At 38.2% G+C, this 24364-nt stretch overlaps 2 protein-coding genes across 4 annotated transcripts in view; one reads left to right on the top strand and one right to left on the bottom strand.

Moving 5' to 3' along the window:
- Positions 1-5133: 5133 nt before the first annotated feature.
- RPA3 (replication protein A3) lies at positions 5134-8490 on the bottom strand. 2 transcript variants are annotated; one of them, XM_068550607.1, is made up of 4 exons: positions 8200-8490; positions 7021-7095; positions 6086-6194; positions 5134-5516 (listed from the first exon to the last, which is right to left on the bottom strand). In XM_068550607.1, the coding sequence occupies exons 1-4, from the start codon at positions 8296-8298 to the stop codon at positions 5434-5436; spliced, it is 366 nt and encodes a 121-aa protein (XP_068406708.1). In that variant the 5' UTR covers positions 8299-8490; the 3' UTR covers positions 5134-5433. The 2 variants fall into 2 exon arrangements, with proteins under 2 accessions (XP_068406708.1, XP_068406709.1); XM_068550608.1 differs by having other exon boundaries at positions 8272-8490.
- Positions 8482-24364, top strand: part of UMAD1 (UBAP1-MVB12-associated (UMA) domain containing 1) — a 235909-nt gene continuing 220026 nt past the window's right edge. The window contains exon 1 of one of the 2 annotated variants that reach the window (XM_068550606.1): positions 8482-8562. The gene's annotated coding sequence lies outside the window, so the exon portion shown is untranslated. The other variant, XM_068550605.1, reaches the window with a different exon arrangement.

Genomic DNA, 24364 nt, shown 5'->3' with positions numbered 1-24364 from the left:
TTTTAATTTTGTCTTTGTCAGATGAAAATAAAAACAATCATTTGAAAAACATCTGTAAAATTATGACTGAAGTCAACCACTTTGTAGCTCCTCATCCCTCACATTAGATTCTGTGTGATATTCCTTTTAGAATTTAATATTAGGGAAAAGTTTGATTGTCGTGATAAATTTAAGGCTATTAAAATTCTATGGCCTATTATTCCTTCCTTTTCCTAGCTTCCCAGGCACACCTGGAGTTAAACTTAAAGCCTAAGTTTATTTCCTCTTGAGCGTTTTTGTAGTTGTTATCTCCTTTTTTGATATGTTTTCCCTTTTTATTTTTGTAAGCTAGTCCTTTTTAGAAATGTGTGATATATAAGTTAGTAATGTCAGTGTTTTATCCTCAGTCGTCATCTTCAGTGCTTTGAGCTTTCAGCATCATTGACTGGTCTTTGAAACTCTCTTTCCTTGCCTTTCACGATATTCTTTCAGTGAATAAATATTTATTGAGTGCTTACTAGGTGTTGGGCACCACTGGGGTCCTTCTCCTGACTCAGTCACTCTCCCACTGCTGTTCCGTAAGTGCACAGTTCCCCCCAGGTTCTGTGGTTTTCTTCCTCTGGATGCTGTTCCCTGATTTAGGAACACAATCCCTAACTTGAAACTCTTGGAGCCATATGTACTTCAGAATTCAGAATTTTTTGATTTTAGAAAAGTCAGAGGGTATATTTACCATATGTTATGAAACACCCTTCCCAGAGGGGCTGCACCCTCTACTCAAACATGGTAATATTTCTTCAGTGAAGCATATGGGTATTTACTGGAAGTAGAATAAAGACTATAAGTAGCCTCACTACAATTCTTATCAGGTTTTGTTGCCAAATGCATTTTGCCCCAAACTTAGGAAAAATGGGTTTCAAACCATTAGAGATTTCTAACTGGTAGATCTCTTAAAGTCTACTTTAAATATTAGGCAGGTTGTCTCTCAAATCTCTGTCTGGGCCTACATTTCCAATATCTTCTGGACATCTTTACTCAAGGGCCTATTAACTACTTAAATTTGTATTGAAGTGAAATTATTGCTTCCTCACCTCTTGATCTCATCCTTGGTTCTTACCCTGTTTAAGTCCTCGCATCATCACTGAGTCCTATGGACTCCATTATAATATATTCTCAACTCCTGGCCTCCTATTCTTTGTCGCTTCACCAAATTATGGTTCAGGTCTTCATTACCTCTTCTCTCAGCTTTGTGGCTTCTCAAACCAGGATGGATGAACTAATTTATTCATATACTATGTTAGGCATTGGGAAATACAAATAAGACAGGTTTTTAAACTACAGTTTCTTCATCTATAAAGGCCTCTTCTTAGTGGGGAAGACTAATTAGAAGACTGGTTAAATAAATTAGGAAACACTTGGCACAGTGGATATTTTTCAACCATTAAAAAGCATGAGATAGCTCAATATGTTAATTGCCAAGACTTATTAAACGAAAAATGCATGTTGCAGGGCAGTATATTGAGGTCCTACAGACAGTTTATGCAGAAAAAGTTCTGGAAAGCAGTCCACCAATCCATAGCAGTGTCTTTGGCGAGACAGTAGGAAATTTACTTTCTGATTTTTGTAGTGTTAAAAAAATATATAATCTATATATATTTTTTAATCCGAAAAAAATGCTATGAGCAAGTTAAGTGTGATGAGAGGAATATAACATAAAGCAACTAACTCTGCTTGCCCAAGTTAGGGAAAGCTTAGAGAATGTTTTCCTTTGGGCATAGAGACAAGACATTCCAATAAGAGCAGAGAGCAAGTTCAACAGCATCTGGATCTTAAAGGGTCTAGTGTGTTCTGGCAACAGTAGATCAGTGCTGGAGGGTTGCTTCCAAGGGAGAGTAGGATTTGGGACTGAGGTGAGACATGGTCAGATTGTGGAGGGTCTGAACTACTGATTAGAAATGTGGACTTGACCTAGTCACTGGGGAGCCTCTGGCAGTCTCTGGCAGCCTCTGGTTGATTTTGTTTTCAATGCATTTTTTTATTTTGGAGTAATTTTAGATTTATAGGAAATTTGCAGAGATAGAGTTCCTCCCCTCACCCAGTTTGTCTCCTTTTATGTTACCTTACATTATCCTGGTACATTTGTCAAACTAAGAAACCAACGTTGGTATGTTAGTTTAGCTCCAGACTTTATTCAGATTTTACCTGTTTTCCATTAATGTCCTTTTTGTGTTCCAGGAGCCAGTCCATGATCCCACATCACATTTAGTTGTCATGTCTCTTTAGTCTTCTGTGCTCTGTGAGATTCTGTCTTTCCTCATTACCTTGACAGTTTTGAGGGGGTACTGATCAGTTTGTAGAATGTCCTTCAATTTGAGTATGTCTGATATTTTCTCATGATTAGACTGGCATTATGCATTTATGAAAAAATAGCACAAAGGTGAAGTGCCTTTCTTATCCCATTACATCAGAGGGCACACGATTTATCCACGTGTCATCACTGGTGATGTTAACCTTGTTCACTTCATTAAGGTCATATTGGCCAGGTTTCTCCACTGTAAGCTTTCCAGGAAGTTTTCCCCTATTCACACTTCTCTGGTTTTTAAACTTTGTAGTATCGATTGTAGTACAATCGATGTTTAACGCAACTCTACTGGCCGGGTGATCGGAAGAGGCTGGAAGCAGTAAGGCCAGTAATATATTTAGGGCTGTTGGAATAGCTCAAGTGAGAGATGACAATTGTCTGAACTTACAGTGGCAGTGGGAGTGAAAAGGATTAGAAGTATTCAAGCTTTTCTGGCCAACAGAGTGGCTTATGGTAACTTTAAAAGGAACAAGACAAATCAAAATCACTTCACACCCATTAGTATAGCTATAATAAAAAAGTCAGATAATAAGTGTTGAGGATGTGGAGAAATTAGAATCCTCAAACACTGCTGCTGGGAATGTAAAATGGTATAGCCACTCTGGAATACCGTCTGGTAGTTCCTCAAAAGTTAAACATATTTACCATTTAATACAGCAGTTCCTCTCCTAGGTATATACCCAAGAGAAAGAAAAAATCTGTACACACAAAAACTTATACATGAATGTTCATAGTTCATTATAGCTAAATGGTGGAAACCACCCAAATGTAAAGCAACTGATGAATGGGTAAACAAAATGTGGTCTATCCGTACAGTGGAATATTTTTGGCCATAAAAAGGGATGAAGCACTGATATATGCTATAACACAGATGAACCTTGAAAACACTGTGCTAAATAAGTCAGTCACAAATGGCCATGTGTGATTCCATTTATATGAAATATCCAGAACAGGTAAATCTATAGACAGAAAGTAGATTAGTTGCTTCTTATGGCGAGGGAGCGGGTAGTGGTGGTGTAGGGACTGGGCCATGACAGGTAAATGGTACAGGGGTTCTTTTTGGGGTGATGAAAGTGTTCTAAAATTGACTGTGGTGATGGGTGTACAACTCTGTGTACTAAAAGCCACCGAATTGTACACTTGAAATAGGTGAATTATATATGTGAATTATCTTTAAAAAATTATTACTAAAAAGTTAGGGAACACATGGCAGGGGGGCTGCATCTATTCAAACTACACTCATTCAAGCTAAAGCGCTGGTGGGACATGCAAGTGCAGATGTTGAACAGCTCAGAGATGAGGCTGGGGCTAGAGCAATGGCACCATAAATCATTAGTGTAAAGGATTCACTTGTCAGAAAGCAAGGTACCCTAGTCATTTAGTCCAGTTTACTGAACATAGTAGTTCAAGGGAAGGTTTCAAACAGGACACCTTTAACATTTAATAGCACTGAGTTTTCCGAGGTTAACACAATTGAGGACTGACCCCTTCTCTAGCATTGGAGATAACACTGTGTTATTGAGATTAGCTGATGTCCCTCCTACACCTAAATTTCAATTACAATTGTCCTTACTTCCTGTAATAAAATGCTTTACCATGAGTAGCTCTGTTGCTTAAGTAATTTGTAGAATATTTTGGGGTGAAAGTTGAAATTGAAGATGGTACCGATTTAAAATAAATATTTTTGGTATAATTTACAACCTAAATGGATTTAGAATTAGTTTATTTTCTCACTGAAGAAAATGGGTCAGGCTGTAAAACTTGTGGGCACATAGGTCACCAGTTACTCTGTATTACTGTCCTACACTTGCGACACCCGTGCCTGCCCACTCCCAATGGTACTTGGTGGTATGAAGTACAAGTCAGTAGGAATTTCATATTAAGGATAATGACAGTTGAAAAGAATTAAAAAAAAAAATTAAATGATTCCACCAACTGTTTTAATGATCAGGTATCCCTTTTTTGGCCTAGTGAATGCTCAGTTTTAAAATCCTGAGAAAGAGATGCTATGATGGTTACTTTTATGTGTCAGTATGACTGGGCTAAGGGATATCCAGATAGCTGGTAAAACATTATCTCTGGGTGTATCTGTGAGCGTGTTTCTGGAACAGATTAGCATCTACATCAGCAGACTGAGTAAAGATGGCCCTTGCCAAAGTAGGTGGGCATCATTCAATCCGTTGAGAGTCCAAATAGAACAAAATGGCAGAGGAAGGGCAAATTTGCTCTCTCTCCTTGAGCTGGAATGTCCATCTTTTCCTGCCTACAGACACTGGAGCTCCAGGTTCTCGGGCCTTCAGACTCTGGGACTTACACCAGTGTCCTCCCAGTTCTCAGATCTTCAGACTGCGAGTTACACCGTCATCTTCCCTTATTCTCAGACCTTCGGACTCACACTGTATTATACCACCGGCTTTCATGGTTCTCCAGCTTGTAGATGGCAGATCCTGGGACTTCTCAGCCTCTATAACCATGTAAGCCAATCTGCGTAACAATTTTATACATATATATATATCCTATTGGTTCTGATTCTCTAGAGAGCCCTAATGTAGGTACTCACAAATTACATAAGATGTTGGATTCTATTTGCTGTTTTAATAAAATCATTTTTTCACAGCGTGTCAAGGAAGTAATTAACATGGTGTAATTCGTGAGGTAGCAAGTAAATTCTTAACACAATTGGCCCAGGGTTTCATTTGGTAAGTCTAAGTCCTGACCTCACAGCTATGAAATTCCAAGTTTGTGCCTGAATAGATGACTAAAAGAATAAGAATGATATGACCAACGATATGTATCATTTAAACTTTTATTAATAAAACAGAAAACTAAACTCAGCCAGCTGCTTTTTTCTTGCATCTAATCTGACCATATGCCAGAGAAATGATTCTTTATGAGGACTTAGGTGAGAACTGTCAATAAACCAGTTCTGTTGAAAATGGCATAATGGAATATCTAATAACGTTAGGTAAATGAAATTAAAAAGAGAACAAATAACAGTATTAAAAATCACAGGAATCTCTCCTTTAAATATCAGGGCCTCCTTTAATAATCTTCAATGTAGCTCACTGGCAATCATAAAAAATTCATCAAGTTCAACCATACTGCACAACCCCCAAAGGAAAAAACTGAGGGAACTCATGGGTAATTTTCACAGCTTCATTGTAAAGTCCAAGATCTGAAAGAAACAGTTCAGCAAACATTTAATCTACAGTGGAAAGCTGTAACATCAATTACTATCTAAAGAGTTATACCTATTTCTCTTTTCTCTCCCTTTTAGAGGTCAACTTGTTTTCACAATCCATTTCCTAAAACTGAGATATAGATCATCATATTTATTTAACTATGGCTCCAAAAAATAAAAGACATGGAGTATAGGAGACCACCCATTTTGACATCCATTGTACAGGCACAGTTCTTGCCTGGTTGTGTTTTAGGTGCTGTGCATTATTTGATGCCTTTAATCTATATATTAAAATCAAACAAACAAAACTATTAACATTATTTTGTTTACCCCATTTAAGAAACTTCTCTTTCCACAAATATTAATTAATCTTTGTTGAGTTTCCTACATACACAAGCACTATTTAGAAGCAGGCCAAAATGTCCTCCCATTTTCCTTTGGGATCAGAAAATTCTATAGAAATTGAAAATGTAGCAGGACTGAAACTCAAGACCAAGACATAGCAAGTTAAAAATAAAATTGTTTTCCACCTAATTCCATGAATTACAGCATGTTTTACTTACCAAAAGGATGGTTATCTTCTTTAAACTGGACATAAGATGCACACATAATGGTTGCCTTGGCCGTTACTCTTCCAACTACTTCCACGATTCCAGAGATTTCTTCATCAAGCTAACACAAAGAACAAAATGTCAACTTGGTGTTATCACATTTTCAGTTGATAATTAACTTGGAAAATTGTTCTACAGTTTACTAATCTTATCTTTCATTTCATGTAACAAAATAATTTTAAAATTTATCAGTGCAAAAATGGAATTGTAACTTGTTAAAAAATGTTTGAGTACTTATTACTGTTAGCATGTCACTAGTCCTGTTACCTTTAGCAGTGGCTTCAGGTCCAAAGATACAGTTAAATGTTTAAGTTGAAGACAAAATCACTTAAAGATACTGAGAATGTCTGGCATTTCCACAAGGAGTAATTTGTTTAAAAGGACCCATTGAAAGGAACTTTCTATTAACTACATTTGTACAGTGTGTTCTGCATCCATTAACCAAACAGCATACAGATCTGTCTTCATAAAAAACCAAGAAAATATTTTTAAGTACAATAAACATAAAATGTAAAAACAAATAAGTGACAACTGAAAATAAATGTAAACAAAAATAGAAAACTGAATTTTAAAAACGTAAAACTCTTGAGGAAGGAAAAAGTGATTTAAACAGAAGATTTTTCTTATGTGATTTTCATAAGGAATGAGAATTGTCACCCAGCATTTAAGGGGTGTATTAAAAAAATGACAGAGCCCAAAAAATCATTAGTTAGAAATGTAAAGGGAAATATAATGTAAGAAGAGGACAAATATTTGATTTTAGAGAGTGGGAAGTTTGATAAGCTGGTCCTTTATACATCCACTCCAAGAATCAGAAACATGAGCAACAAACCAAAACAAGATAAAGAATTAATTATAATATACATAGAATTAATACTTAAACATACAGGCTCCATCAACTCAATAGTTCCATTTTTTCCTTCTCCATCTGAAAGAATAAACATTTTCCCAGTGGGATGAATCTGAAAAATAAAAAGATTAAAAGTTTGACAAAAGATGAGCAGATTGACCCAAACTTACTTAATCGACGCACACAAAGCAATTGTTTTTGAACAGTTTAACTGGTTCATCATTATCATGTGTTACCATACATACCTGATCAAACGATGCCCAGTTAAATCTGAATTTCAGATAAACAAACACTTTCCATACAAATGTGTCCTGTATTTTTATTTGCTAAATCTGGCAACCCTATGCTAAGAACAATTAAAAAGAGTCCATATTATCTAAAAGAGATCTACTGCCACCCATGATTTAAATGGTACGTATCCCACAGAGGATATGTTTTTAAAAATTAGGCCTGAGGAAGTAAAGAGAGAACTGGTTGTCAGAAAACCTGGGTTCTAGTCCTGTAAGACAGCGGCAGAGTGCAGTCAGATCTGGTTTGAATGACAGCTTTGCTACTTACTGCGGCCTTGAACCATACACTACTCCTAACCAATTTCCCTATCTGTGAAGTCCGAATACACCTATTTCAAGAAGATATGTGACTGAAATAAACTAATAAGCCTTTATACAAGAGCTTTCTCGGTTCCCGGATCCCGACACTTTGGGCCTGCTTCTCACCAGCAGGATGAGGGGCTGCACTCTAATAATGGGGTAAAATAACAGACTGGTATTGGATCAGTGAAGTACAATCAAGGAATGTTTTATAGAAAAGCGACTTCAACGAGAAAACGAAGTCTGAGAAAAGAGGAAACTGCATAAAAGAAGGAAACAAGAAAACTGGACTAGTCAAATCTGGGTAACTAAAAAATCAGGAAGTAGATGGAGTTATGTCTATAATTTCCTTTAAGTAAACACAAACGAGGGTGGGACGCTAGAATTTAGAACGGAGCGCGTTCGAAAACGTCGCGATTCCGCGTCCTAAAAGAAGCGCCAAAATAGGGCTGCAATGGTTAAAAAGTGTGCAAAAAGTTCCCCTGTGAGAAATAAAGCAATGGGGAGCGCTGTGATGCTATAAGGCTGTCCCTCCTCCTTCACCCTCCGTTACACACCCTGAGGCAGCCACCCTGACTGTCACGGAGCCCCTCCCCCAAGGAGCCCAGGGTGGTGAGTGTGCGCACCTTCTCCAGCCTCCCTACGAAGCAAACGGGCTGGTCTATGAACTGAGCTAGCATGCTGGCGTTGATGCGCACCTTGGGCAACTCCATCACGTCCACCATGATTGCAACGGAAGGCCGCCAGCCGGCAGGAAACTAGCGGACAACCGAGACTGTGCGCCCCACGGACGTCTACGGGGCGGATTCCTCCGAAACCAATCGGCGGAGACCAGCACTCTCGCTCCACCAATCAAACGCACGGAAATCCCGATTGCAATCGCGCAGTCCCCCGAAAGCGAAGAAAAAGGCAAGGACCCGTCCGGAAGTGGGGATCGGCTGCTTAGTGACGCGCGGCGCCCCGGAAGTTACCTGGGTCTTCCGCGAAGCGTACGTGGAGGCGGGGCTTGGATGGGGCGGGGCTGAGGCTCCCTTCTGAGGTCCCGGTCCTCCCCGCCGCGACTTAACCCCGGAAGTAGGGTGGCGGGCTCCTGTGCTGTTGCGGCGGGGGACTGCGGCGCGAGTCTCAGGTACCTCTTCTCGCGGGAGTCGCCGCAGCCTTACTGTTGCGGAAGAGAGAGGCGGGAGTCGGTACCTGTTCCCCCGTGGCACTCTCGGTGCTGCGCCACCAGCTGTTCGCATTTCCCCGCCTCCCCTCTTCCCACTTCTGCTTGGGAAGCGCGGGGTTCTTGCTGAATGAAATCTAGGGAGCTGGTCTCTTTTTGACCCCCGCCCTTCTGGAAACGAGAAGTGGGGTCGCCAGTGATTTTCATCGCCTTTGTGAAGCTCCTGCTGCTCGGTGGCAGAGGGTCGGTGATTTACCGCCTCAGCTGCGTCACTTTCCTTCGTCAGTTTCCCCACCTGTGAGAAGAGGGGCCTGACCCCATTACCTCTATGACCCTTTCTAGCCCCGACATTCTGGCCACGCTGTGGAGGTGCGGGTTTTCTCACCTCACTGTTAGTAACGAATTGAAGCATTTGGGAGTGGGTGAGGGAAGGACCACTGGGCTAGGAGACGAATTTAAATGGCTGTTAGATTCTGAGCAGGTGCGTTTCTTCCTGAGACATGATTTCCCTGTCCGCAGAATGAGGAGGTTAGATAACTCAATGGCAAGGTCCCAGCTGACTAAGTTTTGTCCATATGATTTACGGCCTCTTTCTTCTTAACTCCCCAGGAATCTTTTTCCCTATTGCTTTCCACACCTCAGGACTCTGGAGGGGAGATGAGGAGGTGTGGAGGATAACGCGTTTCAAGGAGATTTGGGGGGATTCTTGAATCTGTTGCTGGCTCATGTGGCTGTTGATTTGGGGGGCTTTATCTTCCGGGATTTGATACCTGCCTTGCCAGCGATATTCCCGAATGAGTGCTCATTAAAAAAACCTGCCAACGGTGCTCCGGAAATTGGGGGAAAAAAAAAATCGGTGGGGGGTATATTATTATTTTTCGGAAACCGAGTCCATCAATTTGCCTAAAGCCAATTCAGGTACCTATCTAGAGTCTCCAGTTTAGTCTCGCAGTTGCCTTAAGCTAAGAAGTTCCTGTTTGAGACGTCACGCGGCAATTTAAGATGGAAATCTGATGTGCTGTAATTAAATGATAGTTTGCATCTCTCCGTGTTTATTTAGTACTTAGCATCTATGTAAATATATTTGCCTTTTAATGTTGCTGTCACTGAAACTGATGTGAAGGATTTCTTTAGCAGATGCAGGGTGCATGTCAGTTGGTGCATAAAAAAGTGGTTGTCGGTGCAAGTGAGCAGAGCCTCTTTTATATTCCGTGCAGAGCCTTAACATCTTCTGCACTTAAGGGTTTGGAAACCAAGTTGATCGCATTATATTGGGTAGAGTACACATGAATATCTTTAATAGCAAGTGTTTTTTAAAGAGCAGCCCTTAAAGCACCAGATGCTAATAGCACTGTTTTATAACAGTTAAAAAACCGCTTTTGCCTACCAAGAGCATCTTTTTTCTAAACAGGGAGATGAGCAAGAAGATAATTTAAAATAGCTTCTTGGATATTTTTTCAGTCACGTGAAATTTATTACGTGATATCTAATGCACAAAGAAGAGTATATGTAGCTGATACGTATAGTTTCCAGAGAAATGAAATGAGCCCATGTGGGCCTCTCATTAAGAGTAAGAAATGGAACTTCACCATTAGGGGTGGGCATCCTCAGTTAAGTCCTCCTCTCTACCAGCCAGAAAGAAACACGCTCTTGAAATTTGTGTTAAGCACCCTAAGCTTTTCTGTATAGTTTTATCGCGCGTGTAGCCGTTCGTAAATGGCGTGGTACCGATTTATCCTCCTGTCAGGAGTGTAGGAGAATTCCAGTTGATCCACATCACCTCATAGACCAGGGTAGGTGGTAGAACATCAGCCAAGTAGTCCCCATTCCAAGCAGCAAAGAAGTGGGCAGACAAAAGGGTCTACCTTCATGGGACTCAGCTCCCTTTAAAGAGCCCTCCCGGAAGTCCTTCACAACTTGGAGTTCTACTTACTAGGTTAAGAACTTTCCCTTCTATTCCTAGTTTGATAAAAGTTTTAACTGAGTGGTTATGGAGTTTGATCAAATGCATTTTTTTGCCTTGAGATGATTGAAATGAATATATTTTTCAGTGGTGAATAACACTCACATTCCTGGAAGAAACACAACTTGGTTATGATATCTTTTATTCCGTATTCCTGGATTTGATTTGCTATTGTTTTGTTTAGGATTTTTGCATTCATGTTCATGAGTGAGACTGGCCTGTAGTTTTTCTTGCTTGTATATAGTCTTTGTCAGATTTTGGTATTATTAGCATTAGAGTAGTCTCATGAAATCAGTTGTGGAGTGTTTTCTCTATTCTCTAGATTTTGTGTAAACTTGGAGATACCTGTTCATTGACTGTTAGGTAGAACTCACCTGTAAAACGTTCTGGGTTTGGTATAGTAACCTGTACTTTCTGCTTTAGGCATATCCCACAAGTTTTTCATAAGTAGATGTTCATCATCATTAAGTTCTAAATATTTTCTAGTTTACAACATATTTCTTCTTTGATTCAAGGGTTGTTTTTGTTTCCAAATATATAGGTTTTATTTATTAAAGTTGTTTTGTTGTTAATTTCTAGTGTAATTACATTATCAGCAAATGGTATGGTCTGTCTGATACTAACTCTGTGAAAGTATGAGACTTGCTTTAAGACATCAAGTTTTTGCAAATGTTTCATGTATTCTTCGGAAAAAAATTGTGTTTTCCAGTTATTGGATCAAACTTGTTAATTGCAGTATTCAGCTATTTCTATTTTCTTACCTTTTGTCTGATTAATGTCTCAGTTATAGAGATAATTGCAAATGGTAGCATTGGCAGTTTCTCCTTGAACTTCTGATGACTTGTGCTAGATTTTTTTGAAGATTCGGTTTTCACTACATACAAGATGAAGATTATGAAGTAAAATGGTGCGATGAAGTAGTGACTATCTCAAATCATGCTTTTTGCCTTAAAGTTAATTTTGTTGCTACTACGGTAGACACATCGGCTTTCTTTTTGTTAGAATTTGTTTGCTGTCTCTTTTTCCTTCCAGTACTTCACCTAAGGGAGGCAAGACTCATGAGCTTGGATGTTCATTTCTTCATCTCTTTGGTGGCTTATCAGAGAGCTGACCTGGCAGGTCTCAGCTCAAAGGAGGATCAGACTGATACCAGCCTGTGGGCTCCAGCAGCTCCTTCCCAACAAGGCACTTCTTTAAGCAGTAAGCTTCCATTATGACAGAATTGCCCAAATGTGTGGAGGCTGGATTCTTTTTATTTTTTTTAATTGAAGTATAATTAATTTGAAATATTGTGTTAGTTACAGGTGTACAAAGTGACTCAGTTTTATATTCCTTTCAGAATCTTTTCCATTATAGGTTATTACAAGATATTGAATATCGTTCCTTGTGCTATACGGTAAATCTTCGTGGCTTATCTATTTTACGTGTAGTAGTTTCTATTTGTTAATCCCGTACTTCTAATTTATCCCTCCCTGCTTCCCCCTCCCCTTTGGTAACCATAAGTTTGTTTTCTATGTCTGAGTCTGTTTCTGTTTTGTATATAGATTTAATTTTTTTATTTTTTAGATTCCACATATAAATGATGTCATATAGTATTTGTCTCTCTCTGTCTGACTTAGTATAATATTCTTTAGGTCCATCCATGTTGCTGGAAATAGCAGTATTTCATTCTTTTTTATGGCTGAGTAATCGTCCACTCTGTGTGTGTGTGTGTGTGTGTGTGTGTGTGTGTGTATACATATACTACCTCTTTTTTTTCTTTTTTTAAAAATTTACTTATTTTTTGGCTGTGTTGGGTCTTCGTTGCTGCTCGCGGGCTTCTCCTTAGTTGCGGCGAGCAGAGGCTACTCTTCATTGCAGTGCACCGGCTTCTCATTGTGGTGGCTTCTCTTGTTGCGGAGCACAGGCTCTAGGCGTGCGGGTTTCAGTAGTTGTAGCACGTGGGCTCAGTAGTTGTGGCTCGCGGGCTCTAGAGCCCAGGCTCAATAGTTGTGGAGCACGGGCTTAGTTGCTCCGCGGCATGTGGGATCTTCCCAGACCAGGGCTCGAACCCCTGTCCCCTGCATTGGCGGGTGGATTCTTAACCACTGTGCCACCAGGGAAACCCCATACCACCTCTTTTTAAGCCAGTCATCTGTTGATGGGCACTTGGGTTGTTTCTATGTCTTCGCTATTGTAAATAGTGCTGCTATGAACATTGGGGTGCATGTATCTTTTCTAATTAGAGTTTTCATCTTTTCTGGATATATGCTCAGGAGTGGGATTGTTGGATCATGTGGTAGTCTAATTTAGTATTTTAAGGAACCTCTGTACTGTTTTTCATAGTGGCTGCACCAATTTACATTCCCACCAACAGTGTAGGCGGGTTCCCTTTTCTCCACACCCTCCCCAGCATTTATTATTTGTAGACTTTTTGATGATGGCCATTCTGACAGGTGTGAGGTGATACCTCATTGTGGTTTTGAATTGCATTTCCCTAATAATTAGCTATGTTGAGCATCTTTTCACGTGCCTGTTTGCCATCTGTATGTCTTCTTTAGAAAAATGTCTATTTAGGTCTTCTGCCCATTTATTGATTGGGATGTTTGTTTTTTCTGTGTTGAGTTATATGAGCTGTTTGTATATTTTGGATATTAACCCCTTGTCAGTCACATCATTTGCAAATATTTTCTCGTATTCCATAGGTTACGTTTTTGTTTTGTTTATGGTTTCCTTTGCTATGCCAAAGCTTTTAGGTTTGATTAGGTCCCATTTGTTTATTTTTGCTTTTATTTCTTTTGCCTTGGGAGACTGATCTACGAAAGTACTGCTACATTTTATATGAGAGAATGTTTTGCCTATGTTCTCTTCTGGGAATTTTATGGTGCCATGTCTTATATTAAGGTCTTTAAACCATTTTGAGTTTATTTTTGTATATGGTGTGAGGGAGTGTTCTGATTTTATTGACTGACTTGTAGCTGTTCAGCTTTCCCAACACCACTTGTTGAAGAGAATTTCTTTTCTTCATTGTATATTCTTGCCTCCTTTGTTGAAGATTGATTGCCTGTAGGTGTGTGGGTTTATTTCTGGGCTCTCTATTCTCTTCCATTGATCTGTTTGTCTATTTTTGTGCTAGTACCACACCGTTTTGATTACCATAGCTTTGCAGTATAATGTGAAGTCTGGAATGGTTATGTGGAAGCTGGATTCTTTTTTTCTGGGAACACTAGTGTTTAGTGGATCATGAGTGCTTTGCCACTTCTGTGCTTGTTATGTTATTGCCAATACACCTTATTTGATATTTATACTGTGTGACCCTTGTGGTATTTGTGTCTGTGTTGGCCTGATAACTTTCAACTTTTCTGGGTCCTTATGTTTTAGGTGTTTCTCTTGTAAATGGTGCATATAGCTAGAGGTTTAGTTTTTCTATCTTTTGTCCATTTCCATCGATTGTGGCTACTGATATTTTTGGATTCATTTTAACAGTCATTTTGTGCTTCCTGTGTGTTCTGCTTTTTTGTTGCTGTTGTTGTTGTTGTTTTTTTTTCTCCTCTCTTGCCTTCCTTTGAATTGACTTTTTGTTATTTTTTTCCCGTAATTCCACTTTATTCCTCTGTATTAGTTTGAATGTTACATATTCTTTAATAAAATATTTTGTGGTCACGCTTTAACAAACACATTAAAGTCTAAAGTTACTTTACTCTGTGTCAAGACAAGAACCTACAACTCCACTGACCTTTTTCCAATTGTATGCTGTTGTCTAGAGTTTTAGTTCTATCTTGATTCCTTTTAACTCCACAAATTAGGCATTATTATTTTATGCAGTTAATATTTGTTTGGAATTATTCATATATGTATCATTTTCTTTACTTACTATTTATTTTTACATCTCAACTTTTTTTCTGTTGTTGTTTCCTCCCCCCCTTTTTTATTTGTTTGAGGTACCTTCTTTGGAAGTTCTTTCAGTGAGAATTGTTGGCAGTACATTCCATCATTTTGTGTTTTTCTGAATGTGGTTATTTTATCCTTGTTTTCAAAAGATAGGTTTATTATCTATCTACATAGAATTCTAAATGGACAATTAATTTCTCTCAAGACTACTCTGATATTATTTTACTCTTATAATATTTGCTTTTCTTTTAAATTGTGACTTTGTTCTTTCATGTCTCTATCTGCTTGATCTTCAGTTTGTTTTTGGTATTCTGCAGTTTTACTGTATAATGTATCCTGATGAGGAGTTCTTTTATTTAGTTTTCTGGTGAACGTGTTGTGCTTTGTGAATCCTATAATCTTGTCTTTATCAGCACTTGGACATTTTCAACCATTATCTCTTTGAATATTGCTTCTCTCCTATTCTCTAACTCCTTCTGGAACTCTGATTAGAAGTAGGAAGGACCTCATGTGCTCTTGATCTCTGTTTTAGAATTCAGTGGTTTTGATTCTTTGTGCTGAATTCTGGATAATTTTTTTCTAATTTTCCAGTTTACTAATTCTTTATGCAGTTGTGAGTCATTTGCTTTAATTTCAATACTAGTTTTTATTTGTTTCTAGAAGTTCTGTTTGGTTCTTTTTACAAATCTTAGTAGTGTTTATTTATACTCTTTTGTCATAGTTTTTGGTCTCCCTTTATTTCTCCATATATTACAGAATATAAAGTAAGTCTGTTTATGGTCTAGTTTTGATACCCACTGTCTTGATGGGTCTGATTCTGTAGAGTTTTTTGACTCTGTTGACTCTTGCTTACTGTGGCTTATTTCTTTATTTGTACAGTATTTTTTGATTATGAATTCATGTTTCTTGGAACTTTTTTGTTGATTTTTTTGAGGTTTCGTTCGAGGGTATTTTACTCCAGAGAAGATCTTTGTTTCCTTCTTACAAAGATGTTTAGCCACAGGCTTTGTCCTTGTTCCCTGTGGGACATGGATAATTAAAACCCAGGTTTTTAGCCATTAGAAATCAAAAGTGGCCACAGGGAAAATGTTAACTCTAGTATTTGCATATACCCTTGTGGATTTATAGATTCTTTTCTGGCTTCTATAGATTTTCTTCTTATTCTTTTATTGGGTTAGCTATACATTAAAAATACATATTTATATTTAAGACATTACCACAAGTACTCTTTTAGAGAGCCAATGTGGGGATTCTGTTAGTTGTTGAGGATAACAAGGTCTTGGTGAAGGTATAGTAGGGCACTGGGGAGTGGCAAGAATTAAGGATGAAGCTAAGTAGAGACCAGAATTTGGAATGTCTTCCTTATATGCCATGCCAAGGAGTTGAGCTTAATAGTGATGCTGGAGGAGAGCACTGCAAAGGGAGTGATCAGTTTGACATTTTAGGTTGAGTATTCTGGGTTCATGATGATGAATGTCTTGGAATATCCTAATCAAGGTGCTTTTGGTACAAGTAACATGACCTTTTTAAACAAGCTTAAACTTTTTTTTTTTTTTGATTGATTGATTGTGGTAAAATGTACATAAAAATTGCCATCTTAACCATTTTTAATTGGATGGCTGAGTGGCATTAGGTACATTCACATTGTTGTACAACCATTGCTGTCATCCATTTCCCAAACTTTGTCATCCTCCCATACTGAAACTCTCTGCCCATTATACAGTCTATGAATTTGACTACTCTAGGTACCTCATATAAGTAGAATCATACAATATTTGTCCTTTCCTGTCTGGCTTATTTCACTTATCATAATGTCTTCAAGGTTCTTCTATGTTGTAGCATGTATCAGAGTTTCATTCCTTTTAATGCTGAATGATAGTCCATTGTATGTAGTAAATACCATATTTTGTTTATCCACTCTTTATTTTGGGTACATTTGGGTTGTCTCCACCTTCTAGCCAGTTTACTTTTAGGTCAAAAGGAAACTGATTAGAACTATTTTGGGTTAGCTTGACTCGCCTAAGGTTTATTAGCCTTATAAGGAGCTGAAGCCATGAAGAGGAAAGCTTTCAGAATCCAGACTGTCTTCTGCTTCTTTTGAGACCACTTTCTCTTCAGCCAAGCAATTGTTGCTTCACTGTTTACATAGACCTGCATGGTTACCCGAAACTTTGTGAACGGCTCTTGGGAGGATCTAACTTGCCAGCTGTAGTCACTTGACCATACATCTTCCAAACAACTATGGTGTAGAAGGGGACTTGGGGAGGATTGGGTAGAAACATGTTGGGAACATAGCAGGGTCCACTATGTTGAAAAGACACCCAAGGGGGTTGCAGTAATCAAACTGGAGATGTTGGTGAGCTGAACCCAAGTAGGGGCAGTAGGAATAGAGAGAAACCAAAAGTTTCATGAGATATCATGGGGTTGCAGGACTTAGTGGGTGGGGGAGAGTGGATGAAAAGGAGAGGGTGAAATTAAGGTAACACTTACGGTTCTGTCTCTAGCAGCTGTTTGGACCATCATGCTTTTTTCTGAGATAGAGAGTAGAGTAGGACACGTGTGCTGGGAAGATGACTCAGCCTTGGACACTGAAGTAGTGCAGCACAGGGTGAAGGATAAAATCTGGATTAAATCTTGATACTTAGGTGACTTTTGGAAAAATTATTCATCCTTTCAGAGCTTCAATTTCTGTATAAACGTGGGAGATAATAAAGCTTCATGGGGTTATTTTAAGCATTAAATAAGATTTGCATATGTAAATCCCTGAGCACAGTGCCTGGTTACACTAAGTACTTAAATAATAAATTGCAACTTATAACTGTTAATAGCGTGACCAAATTGTCCTAAAGTATCTGCTGGACATCTTAGTGATGATGAACGATAAGTTAGTAAAGGTGGAAGAAAACCCCAGCGTGCTTCCCCAGAAGGAAGGAAGTGTGTGGGCTTGTCTGAGAGTGAGAATCCTGAAGCATCTGGGTGATGGTATGTTTTGCCCAGCTCTGCTCAGCTGCCTGGATGGAAGAGACTGTGTCCTCCTCTTACAACCATTTGAGTGTTACCAAGATGTTGTCTATACTGTTCAACAGTTTCTTGTGGAAAATTGTCAGGGAGATAATTTTCCTCTTGATCTTTTGGTCTATATTTTCCATTCCTTATGTTCATTCATTGAAGCAGAGACTGGGTGAGCGGGCTACTTTCGTCTTCCTCACTGAACTTTCTATTGCAGGCAGCTTCTTGTTTCTGTGTCTAGTCCTGGAAGACAGGTGGTTGCACACGTTCCTTGGCTTGTTCAGTTCTCAGTTGCTAACAGAAACTGATCATGTGTGGGTCTTCCAGGCCGAGATTGAGTCTTCCGTGGCTCAGACCGTTGAGGTCTCTGAATGAATTAGAGAATTAGGAGCAGTTTGTAATTCTTCAAACATGAAAGTAGATCTCTTTCCTGTGTTGTGCTCATGGAGCTTTTTCTGTCTGGGACCCTGTTTTACAAAGTCTTCCTTGGGCAGTTATAAACCATTGCCCTCCTTATTTTTCCCTGTTGCTTGCCAAGGCCAAAAACTATCATCTTTGAATGGAGGTAGAAGATCTCCCAGGAGAAGGGGAGGGTCAAGGGAGGGAATCCAATTTTGCCAGACTTTGGAAAGAATTCCCATGCAGTGGGATGTCTGGCAGCCTATTTTTTTCTGGTAGGTACAGCTGTGTTTTAGAATTAAGTTTAGGCAATGGGGATGGATGAAATACTTTCTCCATCTTCGTGGTTCACTCTCCTGTTGTAATAGTTTGCTTGTCTATTCGCTTATTCATTCATTCATCCTTGGATAGGATTTCAGAAGATGTAGCATGTGGCAGAGAGCACAGTAATGAACTCTTGGTCAGTTGTACTTCTTGGTCAATCCCCACTGATTGTGGAGTTCATGGACATTTGACTCAGACTTTTGGCATATGGTTGATAGTTATTGCCAGTTTTTTTCTTGTGTTTCTTTATGTGCATTTTGATGAAAAATTGGGAGGAGGTGAAACAGCTTTCTTATTTACTCAGGAGTCTGAAGCAAGTCTTCAGACAGGTAACAATATTTGACTAGACTGTTAGCAACTTGTTAGCCGCTTGCTTGGCCTGTGCTGGTTTTACACAGGACTCGGCACCATGCTTTGTGCCCACTGGCCTTGTGAGAGGTGATAGAGAGGCAGGACAAGAGGCAGCAAATAGATTAGATAGTTCCTTGAATTTGGAGAAACTGCCTTGTTTGGTGTTGTCCTCTAGGGCCTAGAACTGTGCCTGGCCAGTATTTGGCCTTCAAAACATGTTGGTTGAATGAATTAAAAAATGAGCAAATGAACAAACGACTGAATTTTAGAAGTTTGTTTTTATTAAGGAAGGAAATACTTTTGATGATGCAGTTAGATTGTATTGGAAGTCGAATGATGTAGATTTTTAATGGGCAACTGAGGAGTGAGTTTTTTTGGAAGATGTATGTAATGGTTCCTGTTGTGTGTTAGATGTATTTAAGTGAGCAAATAGAGACATTTAAAGACCCACACTGAATAATGCTTTATTTTATTTTTTTTAATTCATTCTCCATTTCTCTGTGCTATAGAGAGCTGTAAAGAGGGGTGATCTCACAATTGGTCTACTTTGTTCTTCCTTACGACTTTATTAAGTAACTCACCTATTTAAATAAATCACCTAAGGTATTTGTTTCATGTGAAGAGATGCTTTTGTTAGAGTTGCCTGGGGTCTTTTTCAGGGTGTGTTTTCATTTTAGATTTACATCATTGAACACAGTGGTTAGAAATTAGTATTTTATTGGTAGGCATCAGTGTTATTTAAGCCAAAATCAAATTTTTTTGTGTGACAGTTACGTAGAATTATACTTGTAACTTTTCTGAAACATAAAAATATATAATTGTGTCATTAATTTAGAGGAGTCGGGATAACACTAAAGCCTCTAAATTACGTTCTTTGTCAATGAATGAGACCAAAATGGTATAAATTATAAGTGCGGTTTGTTATGAGCTCTCAAAGGCAGCAATTTTATCTTCTAAACTTCTATCTCTTCACACTATTTAACATCCTTCTTGAGAAAAAAAAAAAGAATGGTTTTTGCATGTCCTGCATTAAAAAGAGGGACGTTTTTGTTTGTTTTAATAAAACCTCTTGAAATCAAGATGGCTTCTGACTAGAATGCATCACATACTAGGTGATCACACCCATCTACAGAGGAGTAGTTTACAACAAAGAATTATCTGGTCTAAAATGCTAAGAGTGAAGAGGTTGAGAAACTCTGGTCTAATGTAATAGGTGATTTCCTCTCCCCTAAATTAGTAGAATCAGTGGAGACTTTTTTATGCTATCCTATTTTTCATTTTATGAGTAAGAGACAGTAGTGGAAAAAAGCAGTCAGTCTTTATCATTGCCAGGCTGCCATTCTTGATTCTGAAAATAATAGGGTAGTTAATTAAAAGGAACACAAAACCCCCAAATCCAACAACAGCAGCAAAACTACACAAAACTTCCCGGATGATTCTGATAGAGACTTTGGGGGGTGATAATTTACAGAGCAATGGAGGAGAGTAAAATTGTCTGAGGTCTCTTTTACCTTAGTGAGACTGTCAATTTTCAATGATGGAAAAGGGATCTGAGAAGAAAGAAGGTTCTGTTCTAAAATTTTCTTGGGCCAACTTGTGACTTTTCAAAATAACTTTATCATGTGCTTGAAAAGCAATTCTGCTAGAGAAAATTAGTAATTCCAGATCATGTAATGCTTCCATGATAGCAGGATTTTATTATTATGGTGACAACTAAGATTGTAAACGGTTCCTGGTGGTAGGTATCTTGCATGGGAATGAGGAGTAGCTGGCTGTTGAGATTATCCAATGCAACCCGGTGCTGCTCTCCATGGCGAATAAAGCCAAGTGTTAAAAAGTCATCAAGTGCGGCGATAAACTACAACCCCCTCCCCCCATTGCCCTCAGTACTCTTTTAACCTAGGATTTCCTGTATTATATTTAAGGATTTCATGTTTGAATCCTACGTGTCCCATTTCTGAAAAGCTTTTCCTGCCTTTAATTTAATATAAAGTAAAATAAGAAAAGGATTTAAACTGTAAGAATAAAAAAAAAAAAGCAAAAAAAACTATAAAGTCAAGGAAAAAAATCCCAGCTTCGCCCTTGTTGAAATCTATACTGTGAAGTTCTTCAGAGCTCCTCTGCACTCTTCTAGAACCCTCCCTTGCCTATGCTTTATAATCATCAATTTGTAGCTTGAGGTCTTCTGACTTTCTAAGTATTTTAGATGTTCTGTTTTGGCTGAAAATAATACATGTTTAATGTCTCAGTTTGCTAAAAGCAACTATATAGTCATATAGGGAAGTGAGTTTTATTAAATCATGTACCTTCAATTTTTAATGCCTGTTATATATGTTCATGATACCACTTTCCAGTTAGGTGACAAGTGAAAAGGTTAGGAGTGATAAATTAGAAGACAGACTCTCTTAAAAATGAGATTGCCACCGTTGCTTTGTATTCATCTGGATTTGTTGTAAAAGCTGCACTAATGTTCTGAGGGCATCTCTGAGCTACTCCAGATCAGTGGAAATGAAATGGAAATATGAGTTCAAGGAGAAAATAGAACAATGTCAAATTTCCTGCTGTTAGAAAAGAAAGAACTTGCTTATATACTTTAAAATGGCTGATGGTGGATATTAAAATGCTGTGGTGTTTAGATTACATGAGATAAATTTAAAAGAATGATACAGTTGTTTTATTTCAACATATAAATATAATATGCTAGAAACTACATTCTCTATAATTTTCATTGTAAAGGTTTAGATGTCAACTTAAAACGTACAAGAGAGCACATGATTTTACAAAATTCTTTTAGGGAGTGTGTGAGCACCAAAGTAGGATTAGTGGCTTTGAAACTTTTTTGTCTCCAACCTAAACATGAAATGTGACGTTTCACGTCAGGATCTAGTACATGCACCCGCAAGCAAAAGTTCATAAACATTACTTACCACATGTGACATTCTCTGATAAACTTTTTGCTTCTCCTTTTCTTTTTTTTCTTCCTCTTTTTTCCCCCCCTATTTCATTCTATTCAAAGATCTGGTCATGATTCACTAAATTGAGTTTATTTCCAGTAAAGGGTTGAGACCTACAGTTTGGAAAAGAGCTGTAGATCCAAGATTCAGTTCATTTTTATTTTCTTTCCTGAGTGGGTTTTTTTTTTTTTTGGCGGGGGGGTAGGATTTTGAGCAAAAATCAGAGAGACGGATATAAAATTTCTATTAATGCTTTAATTCATTGGCCTTCAAACTGTTCTGGGAGCTCATCTGCGACATCAGTTGAAATGTCTTTCCTGGCTCCCCTCTTGCTTATCCTCTTAGATGCCTGTACCTCTCACCCATGACACCAATATCACAAACTTTCAAAGATAAAAAACCCAGATGAATGGAAAAACAGGGGGAGAATATTTGGGTAATCCTAATTGGTAGTCTGAAGGTAATGGATACACTTTAAAAGAGGACAAAATCATCTCCCTCATACAAAAAAAATCTGTCAGAGACTTATTAACTCACCAGTTAAGGAAGAAATTAGTATATATTACCACTGGTTCAAAAGAAAACTCAAAGTATCACCACACAATATAGTCAAATAAGGGAATGTTGAATTTGTTAATTATTGCAAACCTGGTCACTGTCCCTAGGGCAGCATTAATGCATCTGGTGGGTAGGGATTATTTGTATGACTATCAATTTTCTGCAAGTTATCAACTGTCTCTACAGAGTTGTAACATAACCGACTCAGATAAACAAAGGTGGAGATAACCAGGACAGACGTGCTAGCCGTAATAGCCACTAAATTCCAGTCTTTTACAGTTTTTCCTTATTCTGATTAGATTTAGGCTATTAAACTAGGTCTAAAACTTTGACACCTAAAGGCCAAATCCAGTTTGAAGAGGATTTATTCAGCCTGCAGAGTATTTGAAAATTTTTTGAATTTGTTGCTATCATCTAAAAACTAGGTTTTTACATAATAGTTGGATTTCTAGTTTGTCTTGGAAAATCAGACTTGGTGACACTGGGCCCACATCCCTTCATGGAACAGTGGTTGGAGCTGCCAAAGGTACTTAAAAAAAATTTTTTTTTTAATCTTTATTTTTGTAGAATTACCATCTGATCCAGCAATCTCAGTCCTGGGCATATATCCAGAAAAGGTGAAAACTCTAATTACAAAAGATTCATGTACCCCAATGTTCATAGCAGCACAATTTATAGTAGCCAAGACATGGAAGCAACCTAAGTGAATGGATAAAGAAGATGTGGTACAATGGAGTAATACTCAGCCATAAAAAAGAATAAAATAATGCCATTTGCAGCAACATGGATGTACCTGGAGACTATCATACTAAAAGAAGTAAGTCAGAAAGAGAAAGACAAATATCATATAATATTACTTATTTGTGAAATCTAAAAAAATGATACAAATGAACTTATTTACAAAACAGAAACAGACTCACAGACACAGAAAACAGTCATGGTTACCAAAGGGGAAGGGGGTGGGGGAGGGATAAATAAGGAGTTTGGGATTAACAGATACACACTACTATATGTAAAATAGATTGCAATAAGGACCTACTGTATAGCACAGGGAACTATATTCAATAATGGAAAAGATTCTGAAAATAATATATATATAAACTGAATCACTTTGCTATACACCTGAAAGTAACACAGCACACAGTAACATAATAACACAGTTTTCTTGATTGTAAATCAAGTATACGTCAATTAAAAATTTTAAAAATATTTATTTTTTATTGTAAAACAATATATGATATTTGACTTAGAAAAAAGCAAATGCTACAAAAGAACCATAAATTAAATATAAACTGGTCATGCTTCCTGGTAACAACAACTATTAGGTTTGGTGTATATTTCTCCATATTTTTTTCCTAAGAATGTACAAAACTTACCTGCACATACAAAATAGAAATTTATAATTAGAAAGCCTGCTAGTTTCATTTTGAAAAAGCAAATAAGTTAGAAAAAGTATTAGAAAGGATGAAATAGTATAAAACACATACTTCAGCTAAAATGTTCTCTCTCCAAGAGGCCTGGGTGACAGTGAGAGCAGGAGTTCTGAGTCCAAGGCGCATGGTCCCACACACAGGCATCAAAGGGAGGGACCTTCAGACAGAGGCCACCTTACACCTTCAATTTACATTCCTCAGAGGTTCCTAGATGCATTGGGACCATCTTGGGTGGTGGCCAGGAGTCAGTGGGAAGATGCCCTAACCGTAGCCTCAGCCTGGTCCTAATGTTTTTAGCGATGGTTATTTTTTTTCTTTTACTTTGGCCATAACAGCAAATGCAAATCTGATTCCAGGCTTTCCCAGCTCAAAACCTTTCAAAGCTCTTTCACTGGTTCCTCACAAGCCTTGTTTTGGTGAAGGGCTCCTCCTCGTGGCTCCCTGGGCATCTCCCCCCTCCCTAGAGGTGCCATCTTTAGACCAAGCCTGCACTTTCCTTCACTCCTGTCTCAGACTGGACTGGTTTCACTCTTAGTTATCTGCCTGGCATTTGAATTTACCCCCCTGGATTATACTGAAGAGGTCAGTTGTTTCTGCAGTTTTGAAATGTGAAACAATATAGTCGAGTTAACATTTTAGTCCTGGTACGACAACCAAGTATAATGTTTTTGAAAAATTTGAAGAAATGGGGGTATACACATCCGTTTGGTGATAATTAAAGGGGTGTATTTTCATAATATAATTTGAGATGTTAGAGATCAGGAT

Source organism: Eschrichtius robustus, chromosome 8 (assembly GCF_028021215.1).
Source record: "Eschrichtius robustus isolate mEscRob2 chromosome 8, mEscRob2.pri, whole genome shotgun sequence".
NCBI lineage: Eukaryota > Metazoa > Chordata > Mammalia > Artiodactyla > Eschrichtiidae > Eschrichtius > Eschrichtius robustus.
The sequence above is the reverse complement of the archived record's forward strand: the minus strand, read 5'-3'. Positions and strand labels throughout refer to the sequence as shown.